The 24338-nt window shown below is 44.1% G+C and overlaps 2 protein-coding genes across 5 annotated transcripts; both read left to right on the top strand.

The window, feature by feature from the left end:
- Positions 1–16: 16 nt before the first annotated feature.
- NPHP1 (nephrocystin 1) lies at positions 17–19471 on the top strand. 4 transcript variants are annotated; one of them, XM_031597842.2, is made up of 21 exons: positions 17–148; positions 229–293; positions 1977–2037; positions 2468–2604; positions 2993–3203; positions 3497–3598; positions 4273–4364; positions 5366–5408; positions 5806–5890; positions 6536–6630; positions 7373–7501; positions 8804–8878; positions 9575–9685; positions 11162–11244; positions 11862–11938; positions 12644–12740; positions 13136–13248; positions 15204–15277; positions 15682–15726; positions 18142–19242; positions 19325–19470. In XM_031597842.2, exons 1-20 carry the CDS (start codon positions 80–82, stop codon positions 18418–18420), a joined length of 2043 nt encoding a protein of 680 aa, XP_031453702.2. In that variant the 5' UTR covers positions 17–79; the 3' UTR covers positions 18421–19242; positions 19325–19470. The 4 variants fall into 4 exon arrangements, with proteins under 4 accessions (XP_031453702.2, XP_031453701.2, XP_031453703.2 ...); XM_031597841.2 differs by having other exon boundaries at positions 12641–12740; XM_031597843.2 differs by lacking the exon at positions 3497–3598 and having other exon boundaries at positions 12641–12740; positions 19325–19471.
- Positions 19472–19553: 82 nt separating this feature from the next.
- Positions 19554–24270, top strand: MALL (mal, T cell differentiation protein like). Its single transcript, XM_031597849.2, has 4 exons — positions 19554–20420; positions 21508–21675; positions 22156–22284; positions 22615–24270. The coding sequence occupies exons 1-4, from the start codon at positions 20319–20321 to the stop codon at positions 22675–22677; spliced, it is 462 nt and encodes a 153-aa protein (XP_031453709.1). The 5' UTR covers positions 19554–20318; the 3' UTR covers positions 22678–24270.
- Positions 24271–24338: the final 68 nt, after the last annotated feature.

The following is a 24338-nucleotide window of genomic DNA, read 5'->3' as shown; positions in this document are numbered from 1 at the left end:
ACCACGTGGGACCGGTGCCCAGCGCGCTCCCGGAAGTGACGTCATCTCCGTGCGCCGCGCCACCCGTTGCCTAGCGACCATGACGGGGCGGCGGGCGCGCGGCCCGCTGCAGCGAGTGCAGCGACGGAGCCGGGAGCTGCGGGCACAGGTACCGGTACCGGCACCGGCAGCCGCTCCGCCGCTGGGGAGTCCCTTCCGGCGGCTGACGGCGCTTCTCGTGTGTTGCAGGTGGAGGTGCTGCGTGTAGAGAGCGCGGGCGCGGCCGTCGGGCGGCGAGAGGCCCTGAGGCAAAGGTGAGGCGGTGCCTGCGGAGCGCGGGCCGCGGCCTCAGCCACAGCCCGGAGCGGTGTGAGCGGCGGTCGTACACGGGCTCAGTGCTGGAGATGGCTTGAAAGGACCTTAACGATCACTGAGCTCCAACCCTCAGCCGTGAGCTGGCTGCCCCCAGCTGATCCGACTGCCCAGGGCTCCATCCAACCGTGGGCACACCCAGGGATGGGGCATCCTCAGTTCTCTGGGCAGCCTGTGCCAGTCTCACAGCCTCTGAGTGAAAATTTGCTTTAACACCTAACCTGAAATTCCTCTCTTCCACTTTAAAGTTTGTCCTAACATTATCAGAGTGTAAAAAGTTGCTCCCCCTCCTGCTTATGAATTCCCTCGAGGCACAGTAACGCCATAGCGAGGTCTCCCTGGAGCCTTCTCCAAGGAAGAAGCACCTGGAGAAATGCTTCAGCCCTCTGAGCATCTTCATGGCCCTCCTCTGGACCCACTACAACAGCTCCACATCTTTCTTGTGCTGGGGGCCCCATGCCTGGATGCAGTACCGCAGGTGGGGCCTCAGGAGGGCAGCACAGAGAGGAGACAATCTGCTGCCACCTCTCTGTTGTTGCAGCCCAGGACTCTGTTTACCTTCTGGGCTGCAAGCATGCACTCCTGGCTCATGTCCAGCTTTTCATTTGCCAGGACTCCCAAGTCCTTTTCCACAGGGCTGTTCTCATTGACTTCTTCTCTCAGTCTGTGCACATACCTGGGATCGCCCTGTCCCAAGTACAACACCTTGTACTTGACCTTGTTTGGTTCACACAGGCCCACCTCTCAAGCCTATTCAGGTCCCCCTGTATGGCATCCGTTTCCCTGTTGTATCAACTACACCACTCAGCTTGGTGTTATCAGCAAATTTGCTGAGGGCGCACTCAATCTCACTGTCAGTGTCACTGATAAAGATGTTGAAGTACACATCCAAAGTGAGACCGTGGGGGACACCACTCATCACCTGCCTCCACTTGTGCTGTGCCAGGACACAGAACCAGGTGTCTTGCTGAGGTTCAGCCTGGGAAATCACCAGAGCCTCTACTTAATGCAGTGTTACCTGGTCTTTTGGGCATTATGGAAAGCAGGGGTTCGATGCTGAAGAACTTGCATGGTGCAGTGGCACTCCTAACTTCCCCCCAAGTAGTACTAGGGCAGCAGCAATGGGCTCCTTCGGCACCCTGCCCAGTACTGGGTTTGAGTGGGAATAGTGGGTGCCTGTGAGGTGATGTAGCATTGGTAAGCACGTAGGCTGTCTGAATTCCTCAAGGCTGAAGTTGTTTTAAGTGGGAACTTGCACATCACAGGTCATAAGCAGTTAAGCTGCGCATTCCCTTTGTTCTTCAGGGATTCTTGTGTGAATGATTGTCACCAAGAACTTGTCAGAGCCAGGAGATGGTCTCATTTTGTCCCTCTGCTCCAAATCTTCTGTTGATGCTGCTGCTTTTGAGTTTTGTTAAAACGCCGCTTCTAAGAAGACAATAAACACTTGGTTTATGAAGTAATCTTTGGGATCACATTGGTATTTTTTGTAAAGCTTTGTGTGCATACAGCTGTGAGAAGGTATGGGCATCTAAATATACACGTTTCAGTGATTTTGCATGATTTCAATGTCCTGTCAACCAGATTTAAGATAATGCTGTCTGCCTGTCTTGCTTTCGATGCAGATGTTTGCAGCTGCAGAAACTGGTGGATGAGAATACAAATACTCTTCATAGTTTGAAAAAAGTAGGTATAGAGACTTGTTTATGGTCTTCTCCTTAACATATTGTGGTAAATATTCAGAGAATGCTAACCTTCTTCAATTTTAGATGCCTCAGGACAAAAGTAATGCCTAGCACTGCATAACCTGTGAGTGGGAATCTCTGAGATTCATTTATACTATCTAAAAACATATTTTTAATGCTTTGTTATGTGCATTAAAATCTTTACTGACCCAATATATTTAAAGATTTTTATCAACCCACTCCATTGTATTGGGAGAGGAGAATGCAGATTGAAAATATACCATGAAACTTCATCTTGTTGAAGTAAAAGGCAAGAAAAATATCACTAAGTAGGGAGTCGTCACTGCCCTGGAATATCAAAACTTATGAGATGTGTCTGTAAAGCTATCTTTATAGGGAAACCTTAAATTTGTTATATTTTCCTTTCTCAGGCTGATGAGCCTGCACCAGTGGGGAATTATAACCAGAGGAAAGAAGAAGAAGAAAAGCTATTGCTAAAGTTATCCCAGCAGCTGCAGAAACTTGATCATATCTTGGATCAGGGTAACGCAGCTACGAATGACACGGTGTAAGTAACCCAAACAAAGCATCTGTACTTTAACAGAATCATACATGCAGCACTGGAAAGGACCCTCAAAGTCTGCTTATCCTCTGTATTAGCTATTAAAACATTGCAGAAGAGCTGGCTTTTCTGGGGCTTGTTTTATTAATGAAGTCAAGAAAGCCTCGCTGCAGTTTTCTGATGATTTTGGTTAATGGCTGAAATACAATGCAGGTTGTACTGTGGTCTGTATTCTTAGGGATGAAATACAATTTCAAGTCAGGCGAGGGACTACAATGAGGCTTTTGTACCTGGATAACATAGGGAAGCCCACGTTGTAAGGCTTTTACAGCAATTTCAAAAAGATTTATTGAAAATTAAAAAATGAATCAAAAGTTTGATTTATTTTGAGTAGGAATGAGGGACATCAGAAAGATCCTCAAAGAGAAGACAAAGATAAAGAAGAGGATGAGAGTGCTGATGACAGTGGAGAAAGTAGTGAGGAAGAAGAAAGTGAAGAAGCAGATGAGGAAGATGAGGATAAATTGTTGGATGATCCTGATGTTAAAGAATGCATTGCAGTGGGAAACTTTAATGCACAGCAGGAAGGGGACCTTACATTTACAGTAAGTAGGTCTCTGCAAAAAATTTATTGCCGTGTTGGTACTGCAGGTCATTCTTTATTAAGCAGTAGCAATAATTAAATCCTATGCTTTTGGGATTCAGAAGGATTTGGGAAGAAAGGCTTTCCCCAGTCTGCATTTTTCTTACTGGAGTTCAGTGTTTTCTTGCCTCTTTCTGTAGCACCAGAGTCTAGTCTGCGACCTGTAGGGAAAAATTGAATTGTTGTTCATACTGTGTTTGGCATCATATTGAAATATTCGGTTGTCTTTTTTCTCTGTCTCTCCCAATGGCAAAGAAAGGTGAAGTCCTGCTTATACATGATAAGAAGGCGGATGGCTGGTGGGTGGCTGAGAACTCAAAAGGGGAGAGAGGCCTCGTGCCTAGAACCTATCTTGCGGTTAGTGTGCTGCGACCTTCTTCTGTTCTAGTCTCACCTCTGTAATGTTTTGTACATTAATCATCATATAGCTGCATGAAATTGGTCACAGAGCTTACATGTGCACACAACAGTATCTTACTGCCATAATCTTTGCCACTAAAGATCAGCTCTGAAGACTCCAAGCTGTAGTGGACTAATACTTGCTTTTCATGATTTGTATGAAGTGCCAGTTCACGTAAAAGCTGGATTATGTTGTGATTTGACATGAAAAGACCTTTTCAGAAATTGATTATTCAAGTTTTGTTTCCTCCAGCCTTTTTTTTAATGGCTTACTTGTGTTAGTATGTTTATTCTTGTGTATGTATCCAGTGGACAGCTGTGATGGATATGTAAATGTGGGTACACAATTTGGCTCTACTGAGCTCTGCTAGACTGACCTTCACACTCTTGAACAGTGCTTTTCAGAACATAGGATTTGTTGGGTAGCTGACTTTTCTACCTTAGAGAGCTTTTGTAGGAATACTCCAATCTGTTGCTGTAGGTGCAGAACTGAGGTCAGTGTTGTGCAGTGACAGTCGTTACGGACAGAGTGTCTCCTCTTCTAAGCCATTCACATGTGGTTGGAGAAGACATTTTTAAGAACAGAACTGTGAAAAAAACCAGCACTTGTCCTTTCTGAATCTGAATTACAGGTCCATAATGAAGATGAAGAAAGCCAAGAGGAAAGTGATGAACATATAGAAGTGGTGGATGAAACAGCAGATGGAACTGAAATTAAAAAAAGGTAAATGGAATGATGCAAAGGCAAATAAGTATGAAGTTGGCCAGCTGCTACTCTCAAAACAACCACCAGGTGCTGGGGGCTGCTGAGGCCTTTCCCATCCCATGGTGCTGCCCTGCAGTGAGAGCTGGGGGTACCTCTGCTGTCCTCCATCCCCTGGCCTTCTTTGTCCAGTGCTGATCAAAGGCCCAGCCTGCAGCCTGTCCTGGGCTGCCAAGAGCCTGGGCCTCACTGAGTCTTAGGCATGGACCTCATCCCACAGGCCAAAGCCATTCCACACTGGGGAGAGTGAGAGGGGACACTGAAATCCCAGGGCAGACTCTAAAGAAACAAAAATGGAGAGGTGCTTAATGGTTTTACTTTTATATTATTATTTTGTACTGTCCTTTTAAATGGTTTATTGTCCTGTCTTGACAAAAAGTTCTAATGGAGCAGCTGGAATGGACTTTCATGCTGAACTTCAGCTCTTCTTCCTGTGCAAACTAAAGTCTTCTGTTTCTCCAGAGGAACATGGACACTATATTAAGTAAAACCTGTGGATGATGCTTAACTGGGAGGAATGTTGGCCCTCTTGAAGGTAGAGAGGCTTGCCCCAAGATCTTGACAAATTTAAGGGTGGTCATCATCTGCACGAAGAAAAGCAAATTCTGGTTCTGCACCTGGGATGGGGCAGCACTCTTTGTACAGACTGGGGGACGAGAGCAGCCCCATGGAAAGGGATCTGGGGGTTCTGGCTGGCAGCAAGTTGAACCAGAGCCAGCAGTTTTTTCTCAAAAATTTCAATTTGCAGACATACTTTTATTTTGCTAGGATTTTTGAGTTTGGGGTTTTTTTTTCAGTGTTGTCTTTTTTTTTTTTCTTTTTGCCTCAAACTCAAAATATGGTTGGGTCATTTGTCAACTCATGTTACAAGCTTACAAGACACAAACATGTATTTAGTTTCAGATTTTTGTTCACATGACAATAACGTGTTCTGAAAGAAAAATATTTCTTTTTTCTTCCAGAACAGACTCTCACTGGAGTGCTGTAAGAAAAGCTATCACAGAGGTAGGCATATGTCCTACAGAGCAATGTAGTCTACATCAACATAGCAATGTTAATTATTTTTTAGACAAGATTTGACTTTTACTATGCACCGTGTCTCATGGTATAGACCACTGTTTTTAATTAACACCAGTTCTTTTTCATGGGTGTGATTTTTTTTATTAACAGGCTGCACCAATGCTGCATTATAATGGAAGGGGGATTTAATTAAAAAAGTCTGTCTGGGATCATACACAACACAAAGTAAAAGTCATTGCTTGGATTGGATCACACCAGCTTCAAAGTAGAGTTAGGTGACTGATACTTCAGGTCTTTGATAGTTGTTGTGTATGAGCTGTAAATTAGAATTGAATTAGCTGTTGAATGGCAGGAACACAAATAGCTACTTGTTTTGTCACAGAGTGACACAGTAGAGATGTTGGCAACCATGGGAGCTGTTCCTGCAGGATTCCGTCTATCCACACTTTCCCAGCTCTTAGAACAAGGTAAGGTTTTCTCACAGCAACTGCACTGCAGTTGTCTGTAGTGAGTTTTTTAGTCCAACAGGATAGTAACTGGGATCAAATCTTCATTGCTTTATTGTAATTGGTAACCTGTTCAGGCTATATTTGGCCAGTTAAATAATGTTTTAAAAGTGTTGGGTTTTTTTTCCCTTTATCAAATAAATTTAATCTATCTGAGTGAAATCTTGAGCACATGAAGGCAATGACAAGTTTCCTGATAATCTCAAACATTTTCCACTTTGGAAGATTCTTCCTCTTGACACTGCAGAAAATGATGAATTTTAATAGCCTTCCTCCTTTTTTCTCACAGATAATCCATGAAGAGACTTCAAAAGATACCACACATCTCATTTTTCTTAATCTTTTCATTTAAAACTGTTTCTAGTCAGTAGCTTAATTGACAAAAAAAAATTACAATGATTCTAAAATGAAATACTGCAGAACACTCTTCCAAATAGCTCTTCCCATTTTAGAGGGTACTTGTAGTAGAAACCTCTTTAGTATTGTCAAATATTTAAATATACCTTAGTCACATCTGAATTTGGGGCATTATTGATTTTGTGGCAATAAAGGTCATAAAAGACTTCTAAGATATCTATCTATTTATCTTAATGGCATTTGTTTTAGGTAATCAATTCAGAGCAAGTTACTTCTTGCAGCCTAAACTTACTCCATCCCAGCTGGCTTTTAAAGATTTGGTGTGGGATTCTGAAAAAAATACTGTGAGTATTACTGATAAGAAAGCTGTGATGCTTTTGGTTCAAGAGAAATGATGACATCTGTAGATATGAATTGCTAGAAACTTAAAAAAAAAAAAAGTTTCATATTCATAGATAAATTTTGATGTAAAATAATGATAGAGTTCTTCATTGTCAACCTAGATTCTTTAGGCATTAGATGTTATTACACTCTGATAAAAAAAAAATCAGTGCAGGTTGCCATGTTGGGTATTTCTTAAGAATTATGTTTTGTCTTAAGCTTGTGGTTCCTTATTTGGGTTGAAACAAATCCACACAGGTGGTTAGTTGAGTTCTTATACCATGAATGTCTACTAGTCGCTGTGAAACCACCAGTTTCATTTGTCTTTGCTCATTCTGACTAATGATTATCTCTTGATTCACACCATTTTTAGAATGACTATTTATAAAACACCACTGGAAAAACAATAGCCCAAAAATATAATTGTCACCCGAAATACTTGGTGAAGAGCCCCGTGACAGCATTCCTTTCTGATAGGACCTTGTACCTGTCACACTAAATTATTTGTAGCAATCTCCTTAGGAGAGGTGTAAAGGTGTATGAAGAAATGTTGCTGCTGCCACCAATACCATGCTAGTTTTGTGGGTCAAAGAATCCAGTTCAGTGGTCACTACTGTCAGTCATTTCAGTAAATAAGCACATAATGATAATGACGTGCATAAAGAACCTCTAGATTTACTCCTCCTTCTGTTGTGTGTATTTCAGATCTGTCCCACACCAACTCGAGTATCCCTGATTGTAACTTTATGTAGCTGTAAAACAATTCCTCTCCCAGCAGCCAGCATTCAGGTTCTTAGTAGACACATTCGACTCTGTCTGTTCGATGGCAATCGGGTGAGTTTGATTATCAACAAAGGTCTTGATGAGGTGTTCACAATGCTCTGGTCCCTCTGGTAGCCATCTCCTCCAGTTGTCTCAGAGACATACACTCAGACCTGGCTCCCAGGCTGCTTAACCTGCTTGCCAATTAGTCTGGCTTGATACAGCACACTGACATGCATACCCTCATTCTCTCCAGGTGCAGTAAATGTAGTTTTCCTGCAACTTGTGGGCTGCCTCTGTTTGCTGAAACTTGGGCCTCCGTGCACATGCACACAAAACAGAGAACCCATTCATGCAAAAAAAAAAAAGAGTGAGAATTGGAGTTGAGTGAAGTGAGAAGACAGGACAAACTGCACTGATCATGGGCAGGGCATGGCCAGGCATGCATACCAGCCTGCTCACAAGCACACCACTTTATCCCCTTATCCCTCTAATGTCCCACTCTTTGTATTCCACAAACCACCTCAGTCTTCTTTCTGCCATGGTTCCTCCTCTGAACATCACATAAGTCACCTGCAGTCCCAACATGTTCTCCCTTGCATGCTGTAGGGCCTCCCAGCCCTAAGCAGCACCCCTTTTTGGCTGTGATACTGGGAGTCCCTCTTGTTGACTCATCTTGTTACACCCAGCTCCTGGACAGCCCTGGGTGGGGCTGGGGTGGGGGCTTCATTTCTGTGCATCCACAGTTTTGGTTCTTCTACCTGCTGTTGTGCTTCTTTGCATCTTTGTGTTTGTGGAGGTGAGCCCTGTTAGGGCTGCTCTGTCATCTCTGATGAGCCTGGGAATAGTTGGCAGAGTCATGCTCAGATGTTTTACTCAGAGGGCAGTGAGGCCCTGGCACTGCTGCCCAGGGAGCTGTGGGTGCCCCATCCCTGGAGGTGCCCAAAGCCAGGTTGGATGGGCCCTGGGCAGCCTGAGCTGGTGGGGGGCAGCCAGCCCATGGTAGGGGTTGGAACTGGGTGGGCTTTGAGGTCCATTCCAACAGAAGCCATTCTCTGATTCTATTTCCACACCTGCCATCGTTACTCCACATGCCTTTGTGCTTTTCATAAGATAAGCTACCAGATTGTCAGCATTGGATTTCCTTCTGCTGCACTGAGGGTTAATGGATCAAAGGAACAATTCCTGGTGCACTGGAAGCAGGAATTGTTGGATGATTCTGTTTTCGAGACTGATGAAGTTGAAGAGCAAGTGTGATTTTCTCTGTGTCATGCATAACCTTGGATCAACTTTGGATAATACTGCATTTTCTTAGAGCTGAGTAGCTTTACAGAAAAACTTGTTTTAGCATTTTTCCCCACTGTCATGTTTTAGGTGCTGAGTAACATTCATACAGTGAGAGCTACGTGGCAACCTAAAAACCCTCATATGTGGACCTTTTCTCCACGGGTAGGTATTTTGCTCAGGGCATGATACAACCAATAACTATTTACTGTGTCTGTTTACAGCTTCTTATTTAGCCATGTCCATTATTTCTGATATTCTTGTTGAAAGAACATCTATTGTGACCAAAATAAACATGCAGAAAAGACTTGCTGAAGTGAAGCAATTCGAGCTAAAGTTTTAAAGCAAAAATACTTTGGAGAAAAGAGTTGAGTGGAAGGAGAAGTAGTGGGAGGAACTGGTGATCCAGTCAGTGGCACTGGTTTACTTTGAGTTGTTGCCAGATAGACACTACAAGGTGTTCGTTTGCTTATGAGCTTTTGCTTTTCCTTTTTTTTTTTCCTTTGAAAAGAACACATTGGCTGCATTCACAGCCAAACCATTCGTGTGTTTTACCTCAGTTACTGTGTTCTCAGAGAGAATTCACTGCTTTTTGACTTTGAACGTTCTTTGATATCTTGTCAGCACAAAAAATGTACCTTAGTAGCATAGCTTTGGTTAATGGCAACGTAAAGAATAAATAGAGCAATGGTTTCAACTGAAATTGGTTCTCTATTTCTTGTTTTCTTTTATATGCAATGGGGTTGGGTCTGAGATGTTATGTAAATGAGTGATGTGTTTAATTGCCTTTAGAAATCAGAGGTGACTGTTGGCTTTCTTTTTTTTAATATGTACATTATTATTTCTTCCCCTTCTGTAAAGGTAACAGGCATTTTACCCAGCTTACTGGATGGTGACTGTTTCGCCAGGTCCAATTCCTTATCTTCAGACATTGGTTTACTATTTGAACTTGGCATCACTTATATTCGCAACGTAAGTGTATGAAGTTGCAGAATAAATCATTCCAAGCACGTTTATAAAGCAAATCAGCTGTCCTGTTTTCCATGGTAAGCTACAGTATCTCAACAGAGGACTGTGATATCCAAATGGAAGTTCAGGGGTTTTTTTTTCTTGCTATTGCAAAATTATCTATGTTTTGGCATCTGGAGTGAGGAGAGAGAGTTGGTTTTGAGAAAATTTAGTTCTAGTCAATACTTAGGGAATAAAAGACTTTCTGACTACAGGACATAAATGTAGTTTTTCTTACGATGAAATAGTTTCTGCTGAAGACTTTCATGTAATGTGATCACAAAGGGCTCGTTCTCTTTTCACTCCTGTATTATTGTTTTTTTTGTGTGTAATTTGGAAACTAAAATGTTAACTGTTTAAATAGAACACTGGTCTCTGTGATACAGGTATATCCTCCTATCCTTCTAGGAGATGCTTCTGAAAGTACAATGGTTGGCAACACCATTTTTTTTCATAAGAACCTAATAGAAAGGGGGATAGGGAACACTACTGTTTGAAGGAAACAGTGCCCTTTTGGAGGAGGCCCTCTTCTGAAAGATCTCAGCTGCTTTGTCTACAAGATTCAGTCAAATTTTGCTGCCTCTTTTGAAAGATTTGCATTTTCCTGATTGCCACCATCTTCCTCAGATGAACTCTGACAGTCAAGCAATTGTTGAATGAAAGAGAAAAAATCATTGTAATGATTAGGGTCTTACATGATGGCAGAGTTCTGAACAATTCTGAAAAAGAGAATTCTGAAAAGACAGAATTTACAAAAGAGGTACTGCTGTATTTTCTCTTTCATTAACACTTGTATGAACCTGGGATGGAGATGTCCCTGTGGCAACATGGAGGAAAGGTGCTGATAGCAAGCGTGGTGGGAATGCAGAACTGTTGCATTGGAAGATAAGTAGAGTGTAAATGTGTAGGGAGATGGATGGTGTGAGTGCTGGTGATGAACAACACGTTCAGTGATGGAGTCCTAACCAGAGATAATAGCCCCTCTTATGCAAATTTGAATAATCAAGGTTATATACAGTTGTCAGCTTCTGTTTGCAGAATGATGTTAAACAAAGGACTATGTGCAAGTTCCTACCTGTTAGGAGTGCTCTGGGGCTTTCTCTCTGTTTCATCTTATCAGACCATCTTAAAAAAAAAAAGAAACTGTCTGTGCCTTCACTTGGTATTTATTCAAGTTGAGATCCTGAAAGGTAAAATGGTACTCTCAGGGTCATGCAGCTGATCTGGGATAGAGCTGGAAATGGGTGACTTGGCACACAGGATCTGCTCCATTTCCCAGTGCTTGGTAGTAAAGCTTTCTAGTATTTGATATACGTAGGTTTTCCTTCAGTGTGCTTTTTTTGGCTTTATGTGAGTGGTCAACTTCACCATAGCTTTTCTGCTGAATGGTAGAACGTCTGGTTCAGCTGCTCAGGTTCACATTCCTCTTTTGTTTTGCAGTCAACAGGTGAACGACAAGAGTTAAGCTGTGGCTGGGCATTTCAGAAGCTTTTTACTTCTGATGGAATGCCTGTTCCTTCCAAGTAAGTTTATGATGTTTTCCATCTTTGTGTATCAAGCACATACATATATTTTAGGTTAGGAGTGAAGTTCATATCTAATATGGGCAGGTATTGATATGGGCAGGTGTAGTCCAATCTAATATGCAAGTATTAGCCTCTATAACTCTTCTAAATCTGGTCTCTAGTTTTTCTGTTCCATTGAGTCGAACGCAGTCTCTGCAGAGTGAAATCACATGGTTACTTCAACATTGACTTATTCTTGACAGAACTGTGATTACATTATTATTAAACATTTAAAATCTTCTGCATCTAAAATTTGATGCTTCAGCAGTGATTCCTCAGAAACACTTGAATGAAACAGCTGATAGTTTGCACACAAGGAAAATATTGGTATCATTGCTGCTAACTTCTTTTCAAATAATCAGCTAGTTTCCCAATATGATACGAGTTTTAAATTTATCATCTGAGGTTTGGCTGCTTAGTAACGAGGTGTAGTCGTTTCCCATCAAATACCAGTCATAACCTCAAGCACTGTCAGGTTTTTATTTGAGATAGCAGGTTTCTTTCTTTCTCAGAGAGCAGTTGTGCTGTGTTCACATATCCATACATTGTTTTAATGTGCTGCTCTTCCTTCACAGAATGTATGAGCTACTATTAAATGGTGGTACTCCCTATGAGAGAGGTGTTGAGGTCGACCCATCACTATCAAGAAGAGGTATGGCTTCCCACAAACATTTCATAAGTAAAATGATGTGTGCCATACCTTTTTTTATAGCATGCAGAGTTCAGCTGGGGCTGTTATTAGCATGCAGTCACCACAGCCTGGTATTGTTTTGTGTGTTCATGTTTTGTGTGAGGGAGAATTGGTTGTTAGTGCTAGCTGGATTCACAACCATCTGTCAGTGCTAACACCGCTGTAACTTCCATTATTTGTAGGTTGAGGATTATTTTTTTATGCAGGCTTTCAGTTACTTCTGTAATCTCCCTGAACATGTGTTGGTTGTGGGGTCCTGCTACAAGATTCAGCAGTAGCATCGACCTAAAAGAGTTCTTTCTGTTTTTTCCCTGTCTCACAGCATCTGGTGTGATAAGTGACAGGCAGTACAGGTGGTGCTGTGAACTGCAGCAGGGAACTGAGCCAGGTAGAAAGAACTCACCAAAACAAGCCAGTGGCAGAAGGGAGTTTGAGCAAGCAAATAGAGGAGGACTCTTTAGCCCCATGTGGCTTAAGTTAGGCTAAATACTGATACAACTGAAAATGCAAAAAAAAAAAAAAAATCAAGCTTTCAATTCCTCCTGATTTTTTAGACCATCTTTAAACTATTACAATTCTTAACAAATGTCAGTATTCATTCTTGTAATATAATTCTTTCTGTTATTTCAAATTGACTAATTAACAGTGTATTTATTTCTCAAGCAGGCAGTGGTGTTCTTCATCAGCTTATATCACTCAAGAAGCAGCCTGTGCTTGTAGTGAAACTGAGGTCATTAAGCACACAGTCAAAAGACATCCTGAAGTAAGTATCTGTGTGTGCTGCTGTAAAATGAGAACATAATTCAGCCTAGAATGGTCCCAGAGATCCATCTGAAGTGTTCTCCTTCCCTGCAACATAGGCTATGGAAAAATCTGAGCACTGTCTCACCTGCATGTTATGTTCATTCTCTGAGGCTTAAAACTGTGCTGTTGAAAATAAGCAAAAAGCTTTAAATTAGAGAAGACTGAAAATGGCAACAGCAAAAGTCTGGCTGTCAGAGCTGTATGAGTGTGTGCCCTCCCCAGCTGTGTGCTTCATGAAGACGCCCATCTGAGCTGACACTGGCATCTCTCTGAACCTGTTGTTATTCTGATGTTTTGGAGAGCAGTGCTTTGCAGGAACATTTTGAGTAAAAGTGTTCTTTATTTTCCCAATAGTTTGTTACCAGAAACGTTAATTGGCAGTATGTGCTACATCCATCTCTTGATATTTTATCGACAAATACTTGGTGATGCACTCCTGAGAGAGAGAATAAACATGCAAAGTGCAGGTAAGGATTGCACTGCTGTACTGAAGAACTCAGTAGAGTAAACTGTTTAAAAAAGGATCAGATTCCCAAAGAGAAGTAGTCACTCCAGAGTCTTTCTTGTGTAAAATTAAATGGGTCTGCAGGAGCAACTCTCACTGACACAGACTGCTTTTACAGCTTTGTGATAGGAAGCCATGCTCCCTCTGTCAAGGATTTCAGTGTTTAAACTTTCTGTCTGCAGGTGCAGTGGGAACAAATTGAAAACTGTTGTCCCTGCTAACAAAAGAAAACAGCCTCTTGGTGTGTTTGCATTTCAAACTAGAAATATTTCAACTTGCATCCAACGTGTTGCCTTGTGTGGCACCAGTTCACACAGCAAGATGCAGAAACCACGAGAATAGTTTTGTTTTCTGTGAAGTATGAGAAGTGTCTTCAGTGAAACTTAGCTCCAAAAAAGCCCACATGGACAGGCAAAAGGTTATTTCTAAATAAGTAGTAAATAAAGATGAAGGGATTGTTTGGAAGATAAACGTTTCCTTTGCACCACCCGTGCAGTGAAAGATCAGATGTGCTGACAGATTTACTCATCCATTTCTAGTGAATGCATGCTCTCATATGTTGTAGGAAAGACTAAGCAGCTGTTTCTGTCATTGGGATGAAGCCATCCTCTTTTAATTCCTTGTATTGATTTAATAGTTTACTTTCTGGTCAATGCAGTGGGGAGAGATGGAAGTGGAAAAGCTCTGCTTTTAGAACTCTATCTTGTGCTGATTTTAAAAGTCTGTATCTTATTCCTTCCACATCTTTCCTTCAGCAGAATAGTGATAGTTTACAGTCTTTTCTGTTACACACTCACACTTGAAATACAGCAAAAATTACATTTCTTAACTCTACTACACATGACTTGGTAGTGGTACTGCAAAGTAATTTTCTTGTGCTTTCTCCTCTGTCTCTTTCCCAGACTGAATGATGTGTCCTCTGTTCCTATGGCAAATAACTTTGCTTGTACATTTTAGCCTACAATCCACGTCATGCCATGCTGAGGCACCCGAATGCCAGGTTCACCTTTCAAAGATGCCCAGAACTAAACTGCCTTCCTGGTTTTCATGAACTTTCAGACAGCAAGTAGTCAAAGTGTATACACAAGTCAGACCCTTGAATGAATGAGTGCTTTATTTATTAAACTCATCACTGAGAAACAGAAGATGCTCAGTGTTTCAAAGCCAGCTAAGATCCATCCACCACAATTGCCTGATTTGAACTTTGTAACATAGGACAATACATCAGGCTGATGATCTCTGTTGGAGTTAAATTGCTGCCATCTGGATTCAGTCTTGATTGGAAATGTTTTAAAGGCTTTACCCCCACAGTTCAGAAGTTGTTCAGGTTGCAGTTTTCTACTTTTTTTTTCTGATGTTACGAAGGCAAATTGATGCTCTTACTTCAAAGTCAATAATACTTCTAAAATGGGTGGCTGTATTCTGCTATGTTCTGAAAAAGCAGTTGTCCAGTTATCCCCAAACCACATGCAACACAAGCCAGATCAAGGCAGAATAAAAGCATGTTTATTCATAACATCCAAACCAGGTGTCACAATTTCAGATGTTTATAAAAAAGACAGGTGCAGCAGTGAGGAGAACACCCTAATCTACCCTTGGGTTAAATTAGTAAGGTCTCTTACCTGCTGGCTTCTCCTGATAAACTGGCACTTGGTTTGGATTTTTTTGTTGTTTTTCTTTTCTTTTTATGCACATCTGTTCTCTCCCTTGCTAACAGCATCTTAGCAATTAGAGAGTTTGCTGTAGAAAGCTCTTGTCAGAGAGCTCTTCAATCTTTGCAGCTCTGGAGTACTAATACTGCTAATTTTCCCTCTGAAGAGTTTGGGGAAGGGGCTGTTTCTAGGCATAGCAGGTCTTCTGCCTTGAAAACCATCCGATTTCTTCTTTGCCTCCAATGTGTTTGTTTTTTTGTTTCAGAATTAATCTGTAATCCTATTTTAGCAACTTTTCCTCAACTCATGGATCAGCCAGACCTGATGGATGCACTGCGGGTATGTTTTCTGTATGGTGGTCAATGACATCTGATGTGTCAGAATTTCCAGCTAGTTTACATAATTTGAGCTTTTTAATTTATACTGTAAAAAGATAAACGGAAAAGCCAAGCAGCAGAGAAGTTACAATTACTTCAAGTACAGGCAGATGTCTTGTGCCTTAGTCCCTTCAAAAGCAAGAGAACATCTGAGCACATCTGAAAAGGATGTAAGGACTCCAAGTGATTAATGATTAGAACATGAGGAAAGAAGGGCTGCAACAAGGGCTTAAGCCACCATGGGGCTGCAGTAAAAGAGGGATTTCTGCAGGTAAAAGAGGGATTTCTGCAGGTAAAAGTGGAACTTTGCCAGATTTCCCCAATCTCAATCTGATTTCCCATTGTATATTTTATATTTCATTTCAGAGTGCTTGGGCGGACAGAGAAAGAACTTTGAAGAGATCAGAAAAGGTACATTACCAAGTGCTAGTTTTTTTCTTTGACTTACACTAAATCTAATACAAACTAGAAGCTTTCTTTCAGCATTGCTGCTCAAGTTAATTGTTCCTGTCACCACAGATTTATTTAGAAAATGCAGATACGCTAAATGTAGTTCTTAACATTTATTACCATATTTACAACAGAAAACTAGGAGGACTATGAAATTAATTTGTAACTTTTTGTCTCAGTGTTTGTAAATATAACTGTTAATGTGGAAGATGTCATAGGTTTGTGCCCAAAATGTGCCTCTCTTTCACGATGCTTGCAACGTTTGCCTGGTGAAAACTTTCCACTGGTATAAAAGGGCTGTGTATGTCCACAAAAAACAATCTTTCCTTCTCCAGCCTCCCAGCTCCAGTCCTGCTCCAGTCTACCTGGAGGAAGGCCCCACGTTCTGCAGTCTCCCTATGTTAAACACTTGTGGTCTCCCATTTTGGCATGCAGACAGCTGCAGACAAACTGAATTGGCCACATCAGCAGGCTTACCTGTGTCTAGTCCTGTCTCTTATCCTCTGAACAGAGAGCAGCTATAGATAACTGAATGGGAAAAACTGGGTGTTGATGCAAGGCTCTTCACATCTTGGAAGCAACACTCATTGTGCACGCTACCAAATAGATGTGCAGAGAGAGCACCCCGTTTATGCAAACAAAACAAAATGCCATTGAAGCAGAACAACTTTTTCAAGGCCATTCATCCAAAATGTAAGCTGATCTGCCCAGAGAATTAGTAACTGCTCAGAATCCCAGGACCATCCAGTTTTACCTGATTTGTCATGTGCCACTCCTCTGGCAGGATTGCTGCCTGGCACGACAGCTAGGTCTTGCTCCTTCTTGCTTGCTTTTATGACATTAAACTGCTAATCTTCTGCTGAGACATGAACTGTTCAGCTTCCCAGGGGTAGCAAAGAGATTCCAAAGCGAGTCGTATCGTTCATGTTCTAGCAGAGGTTCAGTGGCAGGTGAGTTTTTGAGGAGGCAATGCTCTGTATTTCTTGCATAGAAGGCTATGTCCTAGTGTGTTTGGAAAAGGAGGCATCCAAATTTTGTCTGGTTGAAGCGGTCAGTGCTTGATGAATTGACCAGGCTGATTTTTAGTTTCTAGGTTTTGCAAACATGAGAGGGTATAATTGTCTCTACACATAGAGTGCCCTGTCAGAATGTGAAATGATTACATAGAGAATGGCTCTACCTCCTGCTCAGAGTCTTGTGGTGCAAGGTACAAGGGATTGTTGCATCTCTCTGCCAAGAGCACTGGAGGGACAGGTGGGGCTTGGGCCTGCAAGGCAGGGAGGATGTGTGAGCTCCCCCAGGGACAAGAGCAAACACACTCAATTTCTGCATGCAGGGCTCTGGAGAAAGAGTCTTCTCTTCATACACTGGTGTTTTTAGAAAGAAATAATACCCAGTGAGATAACTTTCTGTGGTAAACATTGGCAGTACAAGACTTCATGCAAAGCAGTGAAGAATTGGAAAGATTTCTTCTAGTTTTGCAAAAGCTTGAACCAAAATAATTCTGAAATCAAGAAGGTTTTGAGATGTTTAACTGAGGTCTCAGGGTTTCCACTGCCCCCAACAAACTGACTTTTATTTCTGATGTATGTGACTACAAACATAGGGAGAGATGAAGGAGCTGTCATTAACACCAGGTGAGTTAATACAAAGGTATTAGGTATTAAAAAGGAAGAAAATGGTGTTCACTTTTTACACTTTATTTAGACTTTCCAGTTTCCTCTTTTTGCCCAACCTAAATTAAACATGTTTTACAAGGGACTATCCAAAGTTGAAGGACCAAAAGAAAGCCTGATAGTTCAGGCTGCTTCAACATAGGCAGCTCACCAGGGTGGAGGGAGAAGAAGTTTGCAGAAGGTTGAAATTTCTCTTTAAGTGATGAATTTTAGTACTAAATTATACAATCATGCTTCCTCAGGCAGAGTGCAGTAAGATTTGATCTGAAAATCAGGTGTGGGGATGTGGACAGGGATTTTAGTGCACCGTGAAGCTTATGATGCCTTTGAATGGCTCACTGGGGAGCATAGTCTGTTTCTCCAGAGAACCCCCTGGCTGTGAAAACCACGGGGACTTGGCCAGATAAGCATCACAAGGTTCCTTCTCAGCAGAGGTGGCAGCATCAGTGGGTTTGGCTGTGTACCACTGCACTGTGTTGGCTCCAGCAGTTGGAGAGCTGATGTGTTAATCTGTAGCTTACATAGTATAGTTCTGTGCTGAGTTTGAGGCTCATCCATCCTGGCTGATGTTTAAGAAGGTCCAGTTTCCTGGGAATTGGGCTTGATTGAATGTTTTTGTTTTGTTTTTCTTATCTAGAACTACTTGACAGCGCTGCATGTTTTGCATGGAAATGATTTCAAATGCTTTTCTCCTTTGCAGAGAGATCGAGAATTCCTGAAGTCTGTGTTCATCCTGGTGTACCACGACTCAGTCTTCCCTCTCCTCCGCTCCACTTTGCTCCCCAGCTACAAGTGGGCAGAGGAGGAGTCTGAAGCATCTCGCTGGAGAGTGATTGCTGACTTTCTGAGAAAGAGCCAAGAGAACAATGGTGCCCTTCAGTCTCTGCTATCCTCAGAAAACACTCACACAGCCTTTGACATCTCAGAGCTGGCCTATGATTTCTTAGGAGAAACGAGGAAAAACAATCCCACATTATGAATGGATTGCAGGGTAACAGTACAGATAAACTTTTACCAAAGAGAAATTATGTATACTATCTGTATTGCAAGAAATATTTTCACACATTAAAAATAACATTTTGAGGGAGACGGGCATTGTTTCATTGGTTCCACTAAAATAAATTATATTACCTTTTCCCCTCTGCAGTGTCAGCCAAAGCTATGGCTGTCTGTTGCTACATGAACCACTTGTAGCCACAGTTGTTCCGTGCTGAAGCAGAGCAAACTGTGCTGTGGCAGCACTTCTCTCACACAGCTTTCAATTAATTTCCAGTTTTCTTTTGACCAAGGTGAACAAAAGACTTTTGGTTTCAGCACCCAAGTGGACTGGTAGCAGGCAAGGAAAACAGCCACGATCTTTAAGAATGCTGTGGAACAAGGTCAGGAAAAAAGTAATCTCTTGTCCAATCAGCAGACGGCTCCTTATTTAGACTGTTTTACTGTTTTCCGTTCTCACTCAGGAAAAGGTTGAGTTATTCACAGGAATGTGTGCTTGACCCCACCCAGTACAAATCAATGGTGGTGAGAATTCAGGGAACGCTGCGATTCTCCTCTGCATGGCTAGACCATGGGTTAGCTCACTTTGTGCTGGCTTCTGAGTACTGGCTGATGAGTTGCAGGGTATTTCTCATATGGACCAGGATGTTAAGGGCTTCTTTTCCCTGTGCACTGTGTAACCACAGGCCGTGCTACGCAGTCCTGGTAGGAAGTTACTCATCTGTTTTCTCTTTTGTGCTGGAGTATCCGGATGCCTGCACGCTTTGTCCATGGTGATGGGCACATTGCCACAGTGTCTGATGAGGTGAGCATTTACCAAGTCACATATGAATTTACATCCAAACTGATCTGAAATATTTTAAAACAAGGTCTTTCAATGATCACAGCACTGTAGAGCCCAAGGCCAGTCCTCACTGACAGCATTTGTAAAGTGGAGCCTTTGGAAGTCCTACAAAGCGCATTCCCCTGGCCCAGGACAGGTTCAGATGATGTTCCTCATCATGGATTTGATTCATCATGGATTTGAACCATCACTGATTGATTCTATTGGTAAGAGCCTGGAACCCAAATTCTGAGGGCTAAATTTGGCCCTTCTAATAGAGAGATGTGATATTGCAGTAGGATATCATTCTCCTCTTGCTGCAGAGCATTGCCCAAGTTGGTGGAGTCTTTTTGTCTACTCTGTGACATAGGCCAGAGATGCCACCTTCAGGTTTTTATTCCTTGGTTATTTCCTACACTTCTTGAGTGGGTGAGACAGAACAAATAGTGCCTTCATTGAATCCACAGCTATAAGGAGCTGGAAATCAAAGCTTCTCCTAGTGAATGTTTTTCTGAGCAAACAAACTCTCCCATCTTTCACCAGTGCATTGAGCTGCCTGTAGAAAATGTTTGTCAAAGCCGTGGCGGGCTGTAAGTGTTCAAGGGCTGGCTGTGTCCTGTGGGTGTGGGGGATTCTTCCGAACAACAAGCAGAAACCTGAGCAGAAAGGGGAGGAGGCAAAGAGAGTGGAAACGAAAATACTTCACACTTGAGAGAGTGCCAAGGACAAAATCGGGTTGTAGGAAACATTTCTGTGCTGGTATGGCGTGGATTCTTTGTCGTTTCTCGTTAAATTGACCGTGTGCTGCTGCCAGTGGCACTGCTGGCAGGTCTGGGAGCCCATCCCATCCCCGTGTTGACATCAGGGTGTATTAGGAGGTAACTGGAGGGTTAGTGAGGACTCCTTTGACTGGAGGAAGCAGCGTGGTGCCAGTCTGGGCTGGTCTCTGCGATTACGTCCCCGCGGGTGTGTCGGCTAAAAGCCCGCAGGGAGTGGTGCAGCACTGACACATGCGAGCCTAGCGGAGCCCGAGCGGCCACGGCATCAGCTGAGGAGCGATGGCATCAGCATCTCCCACTGCAGCCACCTCACAGTCCACCCTGCCCTCCGGACCGGTTGTCTTTAAAACCATTCCCTACGCCTTCATCCTGCCGGAGATAGTGAGTACCCTCAGCTTTGCTGTGCTCTGCCACCTGGGTAGCGACTCTAGGGAACGCCGGGGTTAACAATTTGGGAGTAGCCCTTGAAGGATCCTGAAAATAGCCTGAATGAAATGTACCTTCTTTTCTTTTGGCTTATTCTGGACCTCACACGGAGGTACTCTTCTTGGCTAAATTGTTCTCGGCGCACCCTGAGGACCAGCTGAGCTCCTGCACCAGCACAGAGCCTGCACAGGGGGCTGCCAGCAAGCTGAGAAAGGCTGTTGTGTGCCTGGGGAGCAGCAGCAGCTCTACTTAGCAAACAGAAGTTGAAAACTGCTTATAATTAAAGGCATTTTGTTCTTTGTATGAAGCCTTTGTGAGGTCTCGAGGGCTATAGGCAAGCGAGCTTCTCATACTGTATAAAATTCCATACATCTTCACATTGTGACTGAGTCCAGAGGGCATCCAGCCTGACTGGCTGCAGTAGCTGCAGCTGTACTTTGACACAGGGCCCAGCAGCTCATTGCCACGATGTGGTACCAGCAGCACACACCATCCACACCTCGTGGGTGCAGTCAGTGTAAAGCAGGGAGGCTGACCAACACAGCTGGTGAGAGCTTATTGAAGCGGCCCTGCTGTGCTCTATTCTGCTCAGTAATTACTTGTGGTGGAGACGGAGTGAGCAACTCATTCTGGGCCGCTGTGTGAAGTCAGGAGACAACTTCCTTGTGCTGTGATTTCAGGCCCAGGAGATTTATGTGCAGGCAGGGCTGGGCTGACATCAGTGGTTCACGTTTCCGAGATAAAAGTGTGCTTCTGGCTTCTTGCCGAAGCCCTCAGGGTGAGGCTTTTCCTTCTGTCAAACAAAGCAGCCATGACTTCCTTTTTGTAAGAAACATTGGGAGGTATTTCCCAAGAGCATTCAGAGCAACTTGTGCCAGCTTGCGATGCTGCTGCTGGTCCAAGGATGCCCTGCACGGAGGCCGTGCTGCACTGCACCAAAGGTGAAGGCTGATCTGAGAAGGAGGTCTGCAAGGATGCAGGGAGAAGAAAGGGATTTCCCCATCCTATGCTCACTAGAAGTGCCTGTGTTTGTCTCCCACAGATCTGTGGGGCCTGGGTTTGGATCCTCGTTGCTGCTACCTCAGTCTCCTTCCCACTGCTGCAGGGATGGGTTATGTACGTGTCCCTCACCTCCTGCCTCATCTCCCTATTGCTCCTCATCAGTTACCTCTTCGGCTTTCACAAAAACAGCAACAATTGGAAAGTGCTGGTAAGGAAGGGCTCAGAAATGGGCAGAGCTGGGTGGCAGCAGCAGCTGGAGATGGGTTGGCCAGCCTGACTGCACATAAGCGTCCCTTTCCTTACTGGGGACAAAGTGAAGCATTTCCTGGAAACGCCTGGGGGAGGTTTTGCTATTCCACTGCATGGCACTTCATCACTTTCAGCCCCATTTGGAGCACGGAACAAAGGAGAAGAGCTCAGGGTGCGACAGAAGCTGTTCCCACCTCCATCCCCATCAACCCGTGAGCTTGTGGCAGGGCTCTGTGCCTTTCCAGCTGGAGATGGGTTCCCTTGGGTGGAAGCAGGAGGGCTGAGCACGCTGTGAAGCAGCCAGGCAGTGCTTGGTTCCAGCCCCCATCTGTGTGTGTGTCCTCATGCACAGAGGCCGGACAGTAGCACCTTGTCTCCAGGGTGGATGGCAGAAAGGAAGGCAGAGCGATTTTTGATCCATGCCACTGTTGTTTTGCAGGATAGTTTGTACCACGGTGCCACAGCCATTCTGTACATGAGCGCTGCTGTCTTGCAAGCCAACGCGACAATCAACTCCGAATTCGGCTTCAGCTCACCACTCTACTACCAGCTCAACTGTGCGGCATCGGTGAGTCAGTCCAGAAGCACACCAGCAGCTTCTCCTGGGGGGATGCAGAAGCAAACATGACTGCCAAGGCAGGGACACTCCAATCCAAGCCTGTATCACCCAGCAGCCTCAGCTTCTTTTGTCCATCACACTGTGCAGCCAGCATAAGGGGGTTCTTGGGGCTCAGCAGCTCAGGGACATCCTGAGCAGTGTGGGGGCTTTGCTTCTTCCATGAGGCTGGAGGGAGCTCTTGGCTGAGTGGTTTCCCCAGGCACAGAACACTGTGAGACAATGGAATTGTACCCTGTGGGGACTCTGCTGACTCCAGCTTTTGCTCCTCCTCTCCTGCAGTTCTTCGCCTTCATCACCACCTTCCTGTATATCCTCCACGCCTTCAGCAACTACTACCAGTGAGCCTGGTGGAGATGGCACCAGCTTCACATCTTCAGGATGAGGGCGTTCCTAGAGCAAAGGCAGCACTGGGCTTCCAGAGGTGTCCTGGCACCTCCACCGACCCCGGCGAGACGCGGTTGTTCTTTCAGTTCATTGAAAGTGGGATTTTTGTACAGCGGTGTCGTGTCCTTGTGGTTGTGGGGCTGTTTGATGCTGGGACCTGTGGGCTACAAGAGGGAAGGCTGCATGTGGGCTCCAATGTTCTTCTGAGCCCAGGGGAGAAGCCAGGCAGGGTTGGGAAGCATCTCGTGCTGCCCCCCCCCTGCAGCAGCATGCCTCACCTCTACCCCATCCTGCCCCAGCCCCTGGAGTCCTGCCCCAGCTCCTCTGCCTTGCAAAGCCCTCTACAAAATCCATCCCAGCCCCATAGGCTAAAGGTTTGCAAATCAAGTATGGGGAAAGTAAACAGCTTGGGCAATCTCATTACTTAAAGCCATTTTTGCTCTGCTGCTGTGCCCATGCTGGCACAGCACTGTAACTGCTCCTGTTCCTCGGGCTGCCTCTCCCACTGTGAAATGTCACCCAGCCCCACCAGGCTCAAAGGTTGTGGACAGTTATCTTGCTACATGGGAAATGAGTTATTTACAAGCTGCTGAGTGTAGAGGGCACCCAGTGCAAGGGGTGAAAGGAACGTACCTTGATAATGGGACAGGGGAGCATGCAGTGAGGCCAGGAGCTGCTGCCCACACCAGCCTGGGTGCATTTGTGCACTGCTGGGAAGCCACTGAATGGGAATGCACACAGATGGGGCTGCAAGGGGTGGGAGGGCAAGGGAGTGCAATTGGAGGGGTTTCCTTGCATTCCAAGGAGGAACTTTCCCCCAGCACGTGCAAGAAACTTCTTTGCACTCACAATGGCAATTTTCTCTAAAGCAGGGGGAAGTTCCTGCTGTTCCACAGGGCATCTTCCTCCAAGTGTGGGGAAAATAACCATTAATCCAAGTGGGAATTTCATCCGGTGTCATGGGAGGGGGGAGGTCGTGGCCTTCCACATGGAAATTTCTGTCAAAGGGGGGGGGTGGTAATTACCCAGTAACCCAAGTGGTAATTAGTCCCACAGCAAGGGAGGAATTTCTAATATTTCTTGGGGAAATTTCCTTTAAAACAAGGTAATTTTTTTCTACCGTTTGTAGTGGAAATTTCCTCACATGTGAGGAAGGAATTTCCTGACAATCCCCAATAGGAGCTCCCTGTAAAGAGCGAGCAAGTTCCCAGCAAACCACATAGGAATTTTCTTAAAAGCAAGGGGGGAGCTTCCTCCAAAGGGAGACTCCTTTTCCCCATATTCCAAGTGGGAATTTCCTCCATAGGGGAGCAGGGGCTCTCCTGGCCTCCCCACAGCCATTTTCACCCAGCCTGGGAAGGGCTGTTGATGTGGCAGAGCTGCCCCTTCCCCAGTTAGGTGCAGATGGAGCACAAACTGAAACCAGCATGAAAATGGTAAAAAGTCTTCAACATCATTTTCTTCCTTGTGTGTCCTTTGATAGGAAGGGGCTGCTAACCCAAGGAAAATTCACTGATAATGACTGCAAAAATGCACTGTACACTGATAATGAAAATGTGCAGCTTGATGTAGCATGGTACTTAAAATATTTAAAAATATATACATCACAAGCTAATCAG

The sequence above is a fragment of the Phasianus colchicus genome, chromosome 2 (assembly GCF_987193195.1).
Source record: "Phasianus colchicus chromosome 2, bPhaCol1.hap1.1, whole genome shotgun sequence".
In the NCBI taxonomy this organism is placed as follows: Eukaryota; Metazoa; Chordata; class Aves; order Galliformes; family Phasianidae; genus Phasianus; species Phasianus colchicus.
This window is presented reverse-complemented; position numbering and strand designations above follow the sequence as displayed.

What these genes read in the sequence shown, in the direction of transcription:
- NPHP1 (XM_031597841.2), top strand. Translation starts at nt 80, where the DNA reads ATGACGGGGCGGCGGGCGCGCGGCCCGCTGCAGCGAGTGCAGCGACGG. An exon ending in GGGATTCTGAAAAAAATACT is followed by an intron (nt 6,631 to 7,372) that starts GTGAGTATTACT and finishes TGTGTATTTCAG; the next exon opens with ATCTGTCCCACACCAACTCG. An exon ending in CTTTGAAGAGATCAGAAAAG is followed by an intron (nt 15,727 to 18,141) that starts GTACATTACCAA and finishes TCTCCTTTGCAG; the next exon opens with AGAGATCGAGAATTCCTGAA.
- MALL (XM_031597849.2), top strand. Translation starts at nt 20,319, where the DNA reads ATGGCATCAGCATCTCCCACTGCAGCCACCTCACAGTCCACCCTGCCC. An exon ending in CCTTCATCCTGCCGGAGATA is followed by an intron (nt 20,421 to 21,507) that starts GTGAGTACCCTC and finishes TGTCTCCCACAG; the next exon opens with ATCTGTGGGGCCTGGGTTTG. An exon ending in GCAACAATTGGAAAGTGCTG is followed by an intron (nt 21,676 to 22,155) that starts GTAAGGAAGGGC and finishes GTTGTTTTGCAG; the next exon opens with GATAGTTTGTACCACGGTGC.